Source organism: Numenius arquata, chromosome 8, assembly GCF_964106895.1.
Source record: "Numenius arquata chromosome 8, bNumArq3.hap1.1, whole genome shotgun sequence".
In the NCBI taxonomy this organism is placed as follows: domain Eukaryota; kingdom Metazoa; phylum Chordata; class Aves; order Charadriiformes; family Scolopacidae; genus Numenius; species Numenius arquata.
Genome location: NC_133583.1, coordinates 51,590,796 through 51,605,110, shown reverse-complemented (window position 1 = coordinate 51,605,110; position 14,315 = coordinate 51,590,796). Strand labels below are relative to the sequence as shown.

General features: G+C 39.7%; 1 protein-coding gene across 1 annotated transcript in view; it reads left to right on the top strand.

The window, feature by feature from the left end:
- GPBP1L1 (GC-rich promoter binding protein 1 like 1) overlaps positions 1 to 14,060 on the top strand; it is a 34,799-nt gene extending 20,739 nt beyond the window's left edge. Inside the window, exons 6-12 of the mRNA XM_074151319.1 lie at positions 2,173 to 2,245; positions 3,463 to 3,656; positions 6,466 to 6,606; positions 10,236 to 10,394; positions 11,086 to 11,210; positions 12,105 to 12,207; positions 12,486 to 14,060. Coding sequence (XP_074007420.1) covers positions 2,173 to 2,245; positions 3,463 to 3,656; positions 6,466 to 6,606; positions 10,236 to 10,394; positions 11,086 to 11,210; positions 12,105 to 12,207; positions 12,486 to 12,632 — 942 coding nt within the window. The 3' untranslated portion in view covers positions 12,633 to 14,060. The remainder of the gene's footprint in view (positions 1 to 2,172; positions 2,246 to 3,462; positions 3,657 to 6,465; positions 6,607 to 10,235; positions 10,395 to 11,085; positions 11,211 to 12,104; positions 12,208 to 12,485) is intronic.
- The last annotated feature ends 255 nt before the right edge of the window (positions 14,061 to 14,315 follow it).

Sequence of the window (14,315 nt, the reverse complement as noted above, 5' to 3'; positions counted from 1 at the left end):
TAGTATTTGGGCTTATGGCTTTCATCCTTACTATTCCTTAATGCAAACGCGTTGAGGTATACACTTTTTTATATATATGCTTTTTCTGCGTTCTCTTACCAATTTAATTTTTTTTTCCTCCTGTCCCCTGATGAGGATTTTATTGTGATCAGACTAGATATTTTGGTTTTTGCATCTTGTTTCTTGCTTTCTCTAGCCTCTTCTTGACCAGTGTAATGAGGTCAGTATTGTCTGTAAGGTTCTGGTAACTCGGTCCCATCACCTAATGCAGTTCCTCTGACTTCATCTTCAACGCTAAAGCCATTGTTGCCTCCTGTAGTGAGAGTTTCTGCTGATAGTGTGCACACTTAAGTGTATCATCATCTCGAGCTTTTTGCTCTCTTGTTCAGCTTTTCTCTCTGGAAGGCTGTTTACAGCTGAAATTGTCATGGCAGTTTGATGTCACTGCTTCTATTCAGGAAGTCAGGAGTTGGAGTGAAACATGAATGCCACATAGCTGCTTCAGGCCAAAATTTAGAGTCTACACTTAAGTTGCCACAGTAGCCAGTTTAATTTAAGTGGCCGTTTTTTTTTCCAGTGAAGTGCCTGGGGAGTGATTGCATGCTGTTGTTGGACTGCTTCTGCTGGGAGTGGTAGCCTGCATCACAGGGTGGCTAACACCTGGAGAGCAGTGATAAAGCTTGTGTGTAGATTTCTGTTAATCTGATTGCTCAAGAAAACTGTAGTTCAGGGTTTCTATAAGATTGTTCTTTACACTGTCAAAAGCCTGTTGAAATGTAGAAAGTTACTGTAACAATTGCTACCGTGCGCTGTTGTAGTCTGTCTTGGTCTAAATCTTTCTTTCATGTACTTCTTCGTCAGTGCCTTGATGAGTGCCTTTCCCCAGATACGTGGCTGTTTCTTCTCTAATTACTTAGCCCCCTGATTTTTTTTATTATGATAATACCACACACTATCCAGTATCAAGCTTTGCTAAATAATTCTTGTATTATCTTTGCCATAGTGGGGAAACTAATGCATACTGTGGTTAATTATGTAGCAGTTAAGCTCATGTGGCTGATGGTGGTAACAACACTTTTCCTGGAAGATCTGCAAAACAGGCTGTTAGTCAAAGTTCTCCTGCGGTGTGAGCGCCCTACTATAAAACTGACCTGTAACTAAAAAATGAAGCACTGAAACAGAGGGATTTCTAGGGTTAGAGGCAGGAATTTATGCTATGGTGTGACATTTTTTCCTAACTCTTATAGAACAGGAATGCCTACTATTTCAGAAGCTCATTATTAGAGACTTATGCTGTCACCATAGTAACTTACATATGAAGAATTCATTAAAAAGAGGAAAAAGATGGCTTTATTTTGAACTGAAGTTATTTGGGACAGGGGAAGAGGAATAGCTAATCAAGAACAGTTGTCATTGAATGCTTAGATTTTCTGTACTCTGCTTTGAACTTGGGACACGTCCTTAGTTATTCCACTAACTTGAATTCTGATACCAAATCTAAGGTAAGTCTGCAGAGCGAGCACTGAGTCTGTGTGTAGTATAGTCCTGAAAAGTGGAGTCTGAAGCTTAATGTAAATTTACATGTAGCTTTTTTTGTCAGTAAATGTTTATATATTCATTATTCCTTTACATTAGGAGCCTAGTATTGCTTTTTTGTTGTGGATGGGGGTTTTTTTTGTGATTGGTTAATGCGTAATTATTGTACAAAAATATTTGGGAAACGGGACTAGATTCTTCATATAGAATCATAGAATGGTTAGAGTTGGAAGGGACCTTAAAGATCACCGAGTTCTAACCCCTCTGCCATGGGTAGGGACACCTCCACTAGAGCAGGTGATGTGGATTCTGTTCTATATTTTTGAGCTGCTGATTAAGTACCTAAATCTTTTATGTGTGTATTGGTTGGTGAAATATACTTAATCATACAGTAGAAGACTAAAGAACCTATCCTGAACCCTCTGATAGTTCTGTTAGAAATACAGCAGAATCCAAGGAGAATACAGACTTCATTTTTAGATGTCTTGTGATAAAGCACTGTCTTGTAATTCAGGTGCTGTTCAGAGAAACCTACCTGTACTCTGGGATCCTAGAAGCATAATAATACGTTAATAGTGATTTTGTTGTCGTTATATACGATATAATGATACACTCATTTGCATTGTCTTTTTACAGCCATCTTTGAATCCAGAAGCTGGAAGACACAACAACCAGAACAAACCTTTAGGAACACCTTCTGGAGTATGGGGTAGGTAAAAGCGTTTACATCACTGTACAGAACGCTGCTGCTGAAGCAGAAAGTTGTTGATCCACTCAAAAATATTTTAAAGACTTCAGTGAAGCGGGCAGCTTGCAACTTTCTCACCTTTGTTGTTTTCCTCCCACAGTCTTCACTAATCTTTTGGCCTTTTTGTCTACTTGAAACTGTGCTTGTCATTTAAAAAAAAAAAAAAAAAAACACCACTTCTGATGGCAGTAAATGTCACTGTTCTGTGTTTGCTTCCTGCCTTTCTGCAGTTACAATGTCATGCAGACATCACTTGGACGGGCAGAGCAGATTTGAGTGAAGTAGGCATTAGTTCCTGACTTGTCATCTCCCTATTAGAAATACCACAAAACTGTCATAATTCTGTGGTTTGGATTGATTTCATACTTTTTAAACTCAGAATAAGCTTGCTTTTGATTCTGATGTGGTATGTGTGAGTCTATGCCTTTAAAAATTTTAGAATAAAATTACTTGAGTGAAACAAGGTACCAGTTCTAGTGACTAAATAAGCGTTTGATAATCTCTAGTTAGAATGTAGCCAGATTAGTTGGGTTAGATACAAAGTAGTACAAATAAGTATTGTAAGTAGTACAAATACAAAAAAACACCCTCAAAACCACTTCTTGCTATAGTAGCGAATTGTATTCTTTCATGTTTGCCAGATAGCTATTCTGCTCAAAAAATAACGGCAGTTAGCTTTTAGGGGGCTTTTAGGGGGCTTTTAGCTGTTTATACTATTACTGTTTTTAAATTGTTCTGCTCCTGCAAATGTGTTGGTTTGGCCTTTAGAAATATTAATTGTGCTTGTCTGTAAATGCAGGGTGTCTTTTGAGATACAAGTCATGCAAAGTATTTTTGCTGTGTTAGTGAATTAACAAAGCCAATACATGGTTGCTCAAAAAAGATGCTAATATCTGTTCTCGTTCCTGTAGTACGGTGAAAGGCTGTCAGCTGATGTCACTGTAGGTTTTTCCCTTCAGCTTCAAGGGAGCTGTTGTAGTTAAATGAAAAAAGATTGGACTTTGACATCCTTATCCAGTATCTTTGCTGAAAGCTGAAACGAAAGAGCAGCTGATGGCAGTCTCAGAATCAGAAGCATAGCATCTAAGATTGAGAGGGGAGAAACTGGAGCAGTAAATTGAAGATGCTATGAAACTGAATGATTGTATTTCAGAATGTTTCTTGGTTTATTTTTACAGAAAACCCTCCTAGTGCCAAGCAACCTACCAAGATGCTGGTCATCAAAAAGGTTTCAAAAGAGGATCCTGCCGCCGCCTTCTCAGCTGCATTTACATCACCTGTTTCTCACCTGGCAAATGGCAACAAAGCCACCACCATTGTCCCAAGCGTCTACAAAAATCTGGTTCCCAAACCTGCAGCTCCTCCTTCCAAGGTACAGGGGTTTCCAACCAAGTTAGTGAACTGCAGATCAGGGGAGAGCTCTCTCCCTTGACAAGGGCATCAACCCCCTAACAAATAACAGGAGTTGGAAACCAGTAGTTTTTGGGGTAGTGGTCTTTGCGGTAGAGGCCTATTTACTATTAAAATTGTTGTTCCCTGTTGAAATGCTGTTTGGTCTTGTCCATACAGAGACCTAACCTCTATTCTGACCATACTTATGTCTATTTGGATGGGTGTGTTCTCATGAATTGGACAAATCCTTATCTTAATTAGGCAAAACAAGTAAATCTAGAGAAGTGAAATGTGTGCTACGAGGTGCTTGAGTTATTCACATGACTACCTTGAAAAACCTTTATTGGGTTACAATACTTTGATGTGTTTAAAACACAATTGTGGCTAAGATCAGATTAGATTGTAACATCCTGCAATTTAGCACTAATTTAGTTGAGCCTTAAAGACAACCTGGAAAAGCAGTGGGGTTTGTGCTGTAATTCCTTTACTGAAAGAAATACAGGAGTGCTGAAAAAACAAGTAGTTTTTTTGTTTCTTAGTTCTAGGCTTTATCTTGCCTGTTTTTCCAGAGAATCTACATGTGTAGATGCCCTAGAAACTTTGTAGGATGGACAGTGAAAGTATTTAAGAAACTAAAGAAAATTATTAACTAGGCTGTTCTTTAAAGAGGTGTCCAAATACTTTGAGTTCTAAAATGTATTAATTACTAATGCTGGTTGCGACATTCCAACAAAATCTTTCCTATGATTAGAGTAGGTTAGTCTTACACGCCTCAAAGGTAAAAGCAAAATAAGAAAGACTAACAACTTCTTGTAAGAAAGCAAGTTTAGAGTTTCTTTCTCTTTTGTAAGTTTCTCTTAATTCAGACCAAATTCTGCCAACTACAGGGAGAATCCTAATATTCAGCTGGAGAGGGTGCTGGGCCATCTTGTCTAGACTGTGCTTTTGCCAAGAAAGGTTGGGCCAGATGATCCTTGATGTCCCTTCCAACCTGATACTCTGTGATTCTGTGGTATTGTCTGCTGGTGTCATCAACAGCACTTTTGTTAATGAATGATGACCATTAGCAAAGTTAAAAGGTGAAAACCAAAAACTGTGTGCGTGATGCCTTTTTTTAAAGCTACAGACATAAAGCAGCTATGGTAGGATGCATTATTCTGAGGACTCTATGAAGTTGTACAGAAATTGCAGTGCATAAAGTAGTAGAGGGGTCAAAACATTCCTTTTGACAAAGTCAGCAGTATTGGAAAGCTGTCACAGGTGAAACGAATGAAAAATGGTTTTGTTAAGTTTCACCCAGTGGTATTGAAAGGAAGAGAACTGGTGGCAGTGAAACAAGTGCATTCTTTCTTGGCTAATTGAGGTGGCTAATTGTTCACAGTCGAGCAATCCATGAAGGTCATAATCGGCAAATGATTCCTTTTGATGTTCATCTCTAGTTGTTGTGGTTGAATCTGGTGGCCTCCCCTAAGAAAGCAATAGGGGTCTGTCGTTGAATTTGTCGAAGCTGCCCCTTTGTGGAAGCTGGAAGAACAACAGTCACCAGCTGGGTCTCTGAAGGGCGCAACCAAAGAGAGAGAAACTTTTTGTCAAAGTAATTCTACACCCTAATTTTAGTACCAGGCAATATTGCACAGATCGGGATATTTTCTGGGTTTGAAGGAAGTGGTTGGAATGCGCTGTGAATGCCGAATAATCCATTCAATAACGTGGACTGCTCTTGTTTTTAAGTTGGAGTGGAAGAGTAATGCTGATGGCTTCCCCTACTGATTGATTTATTTAAAAATTAATAAAATAACCCAACGGAGAGTGAGAACACACTGAAATAATGGCTTCTGCTTTCATTGCTTGCGGAATGCAAGATCTGCTGCATCCCAGATTTAATGGAACCCCACTCATGCATGAGTTATTTTGCTCATGACTTGAAGCTGGCTTCAGAAGTTTAATGGGTCAGAGGAACCAGTGTGTTTTAATGCTCTGACGGGTGTATTTCTCATCCTACTTGATGCAAGTTTCTCGTTAGGATCTTTTTTGTTAAGACTGTCAGTTCCCAGTGTTTGTCTTTGGTTGATAAGATAGGCTCAAGAATAACATTCCAAGTAAGAAAAACTTATCTTGAATTCTTTGCTTTTCAGCCAAATCTCCGGTATATCTGAAGGGATACTGCAGAGAGTATCCAGAGCAAACAGCCAGTGCTCATACACTTTAATGAACTGGCTGCTTTTTCTTTTTTTTTTTTTCTTTCTTTTTTTTTTTTTTTTTGTTACTAAATCAGTGCCATGATGGACACTTTCAAGAGCCCTAGGAAATAAATCATTTACATTCTCAGCCTGGACAGAAATATTCCTTGATGTGCTGCTTCCTTGCACAGAGGAAGTTCCTGTCAAATGATGCAATCCCTTTCTTTACGGCATACAGTGTTCCCATATGAAATGTGAATTTAATTGGAATTTTTTACTTCCCACCCGTGAGTAGCTGTAAGATGCATTGCATTTACTCGGTGGTGATTCCAATTAATGAGGAGCAATGCTGGATTTTCTCTTTGAGCTCTAACCATATTTTACTGGAGCCCGTGAGGCAGAATTGTGTGTGATTTGGGGAAAACAGAAGATGATGGGGAAAAATAGTGGGTGTCAAATAAACTTGTTGAGGCTGTTCTTGGAGAGGAGGGAAAAAAAGTCCATACAACAGCTGATGTGATGTTTGTTTATTTGTTTTACTATTTGCAAGCAACCCCTTCTTGTACCTTATCATTTACTGTCCAGTATTTTGTGTTCTCTTCAATATAGCCAAGTCCATGGAAAGCCAACAGAAGTGAACATAAACCAGGCTCGCTTTCCTCCAGCCGTGACTCCGCCTTTACCAGTCCAGTGTCTGTAACCAAACCAGCGGTACTGGCGAGTGGCTCAGTCCTCACCTCTCCCAAAGAGGTAAGAGGTTGGGTTTGGGGATGGGGTGGGAACTTTTATCGCTATCATCTACTGTAGCTTAAAAACAATAAGGTCCGCTGTGTACATTGTATACCTACGTTTGCACCCTTGGAGAATGACTCATTTGTACGTTCTTGGCATGTTCTGCCACATCTCTGCTACACTAAAAGAAATAAAAATATGGTTTACCTGGATGTGAAGCCCTTGCAGTTTGTCTGAATGTATTAGAATTTCCCTCACATATATATATATAAAAGTACTAATGCTTTAAAGAGCGTTGCATAACTAGACATGCAACAGCACAAGCAATGAGCTCTGAGAGGGTTGGGGGGGTTTAATGTGTGTAGGTGTGTCTTCAGCTACAGTGTCTGGTTTTCATTTTGGTGTTGGAAGGAGGTGAGGCAGAAACTGACTTTACCTCTGCTTCTGGTCTGAAGTATGGAGAGAACCCTGTACCTAAATCTGTTAACATTTCAGCAGTAACTGTGACAAAACACATTTTGCCCAACATTTTTATGCATCACTTTATAGCTTATATACAAAGTGCTGGTTTGAAGCTTGAAATTCCACAAAGCTTAATAGAAAAGTGACACTGAATAACTTTTCTCCTCCTGGGAGTGAAAAATTTAACAGGTTTGTGATCATATGGAAAAAGAACAAAAATAAAACAGACTGTGACAAGCGACCTATTCACATAATTTGAAATGAGTGTGTGTTTCAAGGGTAACAGTGGGCTTTTTTCTAGTTGTGCATTTGTCTTTTTCCTTTACAGATCTTACTTCTAAAATAAGACTGTCATCTTTACAATTCTCTGCTTTGCAGGCTTTACATTGCAACAGCCTGTACTTTTCTGCTTTAGCCACTGCTGAGTGGAAAAGCAGTCATTAAAAGCAATAGTTAACGAGCATGTACCTGCCACTTTGACAAATAGATCTTACACTGTAACCCTTTCCCTTACCTGGCTTTTGTCTGTCCCCAAACCAAGTCCTTTGTGCTACCGACAGCCTTGCTTTTTGTGTAATGCACAGCACAGCGTGGACACCTTTGCAGCATAAATATGTAAACTTAAATAGGCTTTCGCCTCCAGGTAGATACCGAGAAGAGCACTCACTTTATATCATACTGTAATAATGCAAGTAGTCTCCATTATTTTATTCCACCACCTTCCCCCCCCTCCGAAGGTCTTGCCTGAAGCTTTAGTCAGGAAAGATGTCAGATACTAATCTGACAGCAGGAGTAGGCAGCTGGGTTTTCCCCAGAACAAGCAGTACTTCCTTTAATACTACTTCTATTACCAGCATCAATCAACTAAACAAAAAAGGGCTTGAAAATTCCTCCCAGAACACTTGTAATACATTTTTCTTTGAATCTGTTGGAGACACGCAGTATGAAAACACAGGACCATGGCCAGAAAATACTCCTGTAATCCTGTCTCCATGGGCCTGCTACAAGTAGTATTCATAAGAGACCACAATAGGTTGCCAACTAAAAGGGTGCCAACTAGCACTGGTAACGTGTCCCCACAAGCCAGTCTAAGGTAAAAATTGAGATACAGAGTCTGAATTTTTAAAATTATTACAGGATGACTTTTCTGTTAGAGTAACCCCCCCTGTTAAATGGACTGATATCTGAACAAATCTGAGATGATGCATAGTGCACTCATTTAAAAAAAAAAAAAAAACCAAGAGATGCCTTTAATGTTTCAGTCAAAGGGCTAAACCTACCTTTAGAAAAATGACTACTTGTACTGCTTTACATAACATTCTCTTCTAGTATTATAAAGCCTTCTGCAGAAAGTTACGAATCAAATCAGAATTGAGGTAGACTTTCATTCTCTTAGGACTCTGTTTCTAAACCTTAGCTGTAACTGTCTTCACCTAATGTGTAGAAATTAAGTTTTAGTACCTCAGCAGTTCTATACGGTGTTGTTAAAACAGCTACTTCTAGCAAAGAGCTCAAGTGACATGGTTTAGTGATGGTTTTTTATCAGAGTTAGGTTGATGATTGGACTAGATGATCTTAAAGGTCCCTTCCAACCTAGACAATTCTGTGATTCTAAGCGCTGCAATAGCATATTCCAAGTCCCCAGAAGACATCTAAGTTTTAGTCTCCTTTGTCACTGCAGTCAAACTAATCACCATGTTGAGAGCTTTCATTTCAATACTGTGCTTAGCTTTTTATCCTAATATTCACAGTCACTTGTTATTCTGTTATAATTGCTGGTTTGCTCCTTACTGTGGTGAATTGGACAAAATCTGAAAAGGCCACCTGAGAAATGGATACTGTAAGACGTTACTTCCAGCATGCACTACCTTGAAAGGCGTTATTGCACACCAGTGTGTCATGTGCAAGAGGCTTTAGAAATACAGGCAGCAGTTGCTGCCTTGTTTTTGTTTTGCTAAATATCTTGCCTCCCTTGATCTTTTCTCAGAGCGCTGTGTGTGATAAAAATACTTTGCAAAGGAGATTCATTTTGAAGATCCTGAATTTGCAACCTTCCCACCCTAGTTTAAAAAAAAAATGTGGAGGAAGAAAAACACTGCAGGCTTTAAGAAATTTTACTCTGTTTTAATATTGGGGGGGGGAATCAAAGCAAGTAAGTGAAGGAAAAGAATAGCTTTGCATGCGAGATTGTAGTGTCAGGTATCTGTATTAATGACTAAATTAATGACTGAATTCCTTGTTGTCTTAGAGTAGCCAAACATGAACTCCATATATGAGCAGAAGGTTAAGATATCGACAACTTTCACATAACATATTCTTAGATTTCTTTTGTGTGTCCAGTCAAAATGATGGAACAGATTAAATTGAAAGCTCATCTTGGTTAGTAGTGTTCTTCTTGCTGTGTCACGGCTGGGGTGCTGCTAATGTGCAAACTGTTGTGCCTGATGCCTGACTCACAGATTCAAAATAATTAAGAAATTGTAAACACTGTGGAAGAGCTTGGGAGGTTACCTTGTGTTCATGAATTGAGCTGGGCAGATTTCCCGCAGGCTCCGGGGTTGTCAGTCTCTGGCTCCACACTGACCCATCTGGGCTGTGAGTGTACACAGCAGAGAATCTGCAGGGAGCTCTTGAGGGGAGGATAGCGAGGCTGTGGCTACCCCTGTCACATCCAGCTGTGGTTAGTTAAAGACGTGACCACTCCCTGAAAGGAAATTACCACCTCATAGCTTAATTTCAGGGTAGAGGTTGTCAGGGTGACTTAAGATGCAAGTTTGAACTGAGCCTAATCCCCTTAATTTTTGAATTTTTGTAGGGTGGGAGTCCTGCATGGAGTTCTCCGTCTTAACATTATGTTTGTAGACTCCAGAATTGCTTGAGAGAGTTACCTTGCCCAGGAACCAAATAAATGTGTTCATAGCCATATGAATCGACTCCTAGGGGAAGAAAAAATTGCGTTGATAATGATAGGTGGGAAAATGATGTGCTGGTGAGGGAAGAAGTGAATGTGCAACACCAGCTGGTATTTTGATGGGAATTTGCCATTAGATAATTTTTTTGGAGGGGTTAAGAGCCAGCCAAAGAACTGATGGCCGTTTGAAAGGTGTAAGCACAGACCCTGAAGAGGGCCCTATCTTTGCAGCAACACAGCTTGAAAGTCTTTATATTCTTCCTTCCTTGTCTAGAGTCCTTCCAGCACCACCCCTCCCATCGAGATCTGCTCTTCACGCTTGACAAAGCTGATGCGCCGTACCACTGATAAAAAGAGCGAATTCCTGAAGGCACTGAAAGACGATAGGAATGGGGAGATAACCGAGAACAGAGAATGTGACAAGCTGGATGATGTAAGTTCTTTGTCCTTACTGTATATATGATCATGATGTATTTCAGGATTTGGGATCAATAAAAAAAAAAAAAACCACACACCAGCAGAAATAGTACACGGCGCTGTGATGAAGGGAGATCCGTAACAGGATGAAATGCAAACGGATAAGTAATAAATGAGGTGGAAAGGGAAGGTCACAGATGGTGAAGGTAATCCAGATTTTTTCAAGGATTCTCGAAGGAGTGGAACAATACTGTATTTTAACATCTTCATTTGCTTTCAGGCTTCCTTGTCAAACCACATCCACAGGAGAGTTGAATTCGGTGCTTGTGAAAGGTGCAGGAAAGTGACTCAAGCCTCAGACCAGACCTTTAAATGTTTAACGTCTGTGGCTTAATGTGTATGTAAAAGCCAACCGAAGGAGTACTTAATTCTCATAGCTCTCTTACTCTCCCTCTGAAGCCACTGAGGGTGGCTTTGTAATGTCAGCTCTTACTCCCTTGACGCAAAAGTGCTGTCCACCCAGTGTCTTTCATATTGTGTTGTCACAGCCGGGTAGAAGTTGCTTTCAACCATTATGAGTCCAGGCTCTGTAAAAAGCACTGACTCGAGGTAAAAGCCATTACTTCCGAAAGCAGAAGCTTGAACTTGGAACGGTGCTGTTGGCTCAGTCTGTGCAAGCACACTTTGATGCTTTTATTTTTCTTTAGATGGAGAGCAACAGCACACCAGAACCAAAGGAAAACTGGGAAGAGAACTGCCATCAGAATGGTCTTTCTCTCCCTTTGCCGGAGGAGGGGGAAAATCTCTCTCATTCATTGGAAGCAGAACACAGGTGAGTAAATGGCAAAATAAAATGTCTGGAGTAAAGGAGGACGAGTCCTTGGACTGTGTGAGGAGAAGGAGACCATTTCAAAGAAAACTCTCATGCTGGGAAGCAGCTGTAGCTCTGTGTGTACTGAGCTGGAGGTGTGTGGGATCCATGACTAGTGCTGGACTGGGTGGAGTCTTACTGAAAATAAAGCAAGGCACTGATGACAGGTGAGCCAAGACTTTACCAAGGTCTGTAATTAAATTCAGGTGCTTCTTTAATGCCACATCCCTGTGTGTTAATGATGCCTCGTTATTTACCCGCCCACACTGGGAGTCAGCATGAACCTGGTGTGTGATGATGGTTCATCTACAAGCTGGTATCCTAAATGGAATGGTCTGAAGATACACCCTCACACACACACCACTTTGTTTCTATCTGCACTTAGGATACTCCTGTGCTGCTTTTAAATGCTGTAAAAGTGGAGGAGAGTTAAGAAAATATTTACCTGGTATCTCAGCTTGTATCTTGCTTCAGTGAGTAAGCAGCGTGTGAGCTTCTGCTGTAAGCGGATAGTGAGTTTTAGGAGATTCCGAGCTGTGATACTGGTTTGATTGCCTCATGTCCTCCTTCGGCGTCCTTGGGTAGAATTTCAAATCTCTGTCTTGCTGTCCTGCTGCCAGGCTAATTATTTACCCATTGTACGGGACTGCTGATGATTAAATATTTGTGAAGGACATTGAAAAATGTTGGGTAAACACGAAGTATTGTTGAAGTGGTCTCTAATATAGAAGATTCCCTGGTGAATTGGGAGTGAATTAATACAAAACCTTGTGCTTCGTGGACAAAGTGTTCTCTCCTTTGCCATTGTTCCTTTGCTTTAATTCTCATGCCCCTTCTATTTTCTCCATAAATCAGGTTATTGAAAGAAATGGGATGGCAGGAGTATCCTGAAAACGATGAGAACTACCTGCCCCTCACAGAGGATGAGCTCAAAGAGTTCCAAATTAAGTCAGAGCAGGTACGTTTACAGCTCTTGCTGCTTGTGACTTCTCCTTCTCCCTCTCCCTTCTCATGCTCGAGTCTTCTGCGCTGGAATTCTTATGGCTGTTCCAGAAGACAAAGAATTGACGTGAGATTCTGGTGCAATTAATGACTCCGCATTAACCGTGCGGAGTTAAATATATAAATATATAAAACCGTGTATACAGTTAAATATACAGTTTGTGTTCACAGAGGGTTAGTGACGGTTATTCTCCGTACTTTTGCTTGTTTTAAAACTCGCTTTCGTTCCTACAGCGAAGAAGAAACGGATTTGGGAAGAATGGATTTCTTCAGGGCCGCGGCTCCAGCCTGTTGTTCCACTGGAGAAGCACTTTTAAGACAAAGATTGAGGACTCAGACACAGAAACTAGTAGCAGCGAAACGTCAGATGACGATGCCTGAAAGTGGGCACAAGAAAATTAAAATAAATAAAACCAACCCAATAAACTCAGTTCATAGTTCAACACGTGTTTGGGGTTGTATAAACTAAACAGAGTTTATTCTGTCTCCAGTCTGTTCAGTTGGTTTTGGTTTTTTTTTTTTTTTATTTTTTCCTTTTGTTGTTGATACTTCATGCACAAGGGAAATAATTGTATCCCAAAGAAGAGAGAAATTGGCTTCTTTAGCTTTTTCTTTTTGGTTTTTTGCCCTAATGCTTAATAGAAGTTTGTGCAGCTAGCAAATTTTGACAAAAATCCCTTGTGGGGCAGTGCACAAGTTCAGTCTTGTTAAGCGGGACACAAGTGGCTGACTGATCTTTGCAACAACAAGCTTCTAACAGTGCCGCCCGCGTTGCACAACGCCGTGCGGTAACAGTGTGCTAAAACAATCATTGTCAATGACAAAATGGCTATTGAAGTTCTAATTATGTTAAATTAATGCTAATAACATGAAATTTTTTTTTATTTTATTTTATTCTTTTTTTTTTTTTTTTTTGGCGGCTCGGGGAGCTTCATCACTTAACCAGGCGTTTGTGGTTTTCTTTTTTTTTTTTTTTTTTGGGTACAGCTGTAAAATATTTGGATATAGGAATTGTTTGTGTTCTTCTTCTTGCAGCCTTGATATTCAGGGTGGATTGTAAAATATAAATTTTTTGTGAGATTTCAAAGATTAAGATTATTTTGATAACATTATTTACAGATTTAAAAAGAAAAAAGTGACTATCACATTGAGTCTGTATGAGGGGGAAAAACTACTGCATCAAAAATAACTAACTTGGAATAAATATTTTGCATCAGTTTGCCAATTCTAATTGTCTTTCTTATGTAAGCAAAGCTTTCCTCTAAAGGGACCTGCAACTTTTGGGGGTTCGAATAGCACTGGGGATAAATAGTTTCTTCTCCCTCTGTATTTTTCTTTCTTTTTTTTTTCTTTTTTCTTTTTTTTTTTTTTTTTTTCCCCCCCACTTGGCAAACATTGCTGTAGCGCTCGGACCACGGGAGCTAAACTCTCCCTTTAAGAAGGAAGAAGGAGAACGATGGTGAGATGATAGCCCCTGTTTGTTGGGTTGTTGGTTGCGTTGTTGTGGTTTTGTCTGTTGGTGGTTTTTTTTTTTTTTTCTTTAAAAAAAAAAAAAAACAAAATAATTCAAATTATCTTCCACTTAAGGCAGTTTGCTGCTTTTTTTTTTTTTATTATTATTTTTTTATTTTTTCCTGCTTCATACAAAATGGTGAAGCTCGACTGGTCGGTGTCACTTGTTCCTAGTGCAATGCTGCTGTTTCATGTTCACAACGTGGCAAGGGAATGTCTGAATCCAAAGCTGTTTTCATTGAAATCTTTTTTAAAAAATTCATGAAAACATTTCTATTAGATTAAAAAGGATTTTACAAACAACTCGGGTGTGGCCTAAGCTATTTCAGTGTCTGTTTTGAAGTTCAGCTCGTACACCGAGGTTTTTGGATTGGAAAGTTATTCCTGTTCGCAAGCGGGACGGGTGGAATCGCACACGGAGCACGAAATCCCGGTCTCTCGCTGACCTGGGGTGGGATTTCACCAGAGGTTTGCTCGGGTCTTTTCTAATCCACTCCTGGCCAGGCAGAGAGGACAGAAATGTTAAAAAATAATAATAATAATAAAATTACA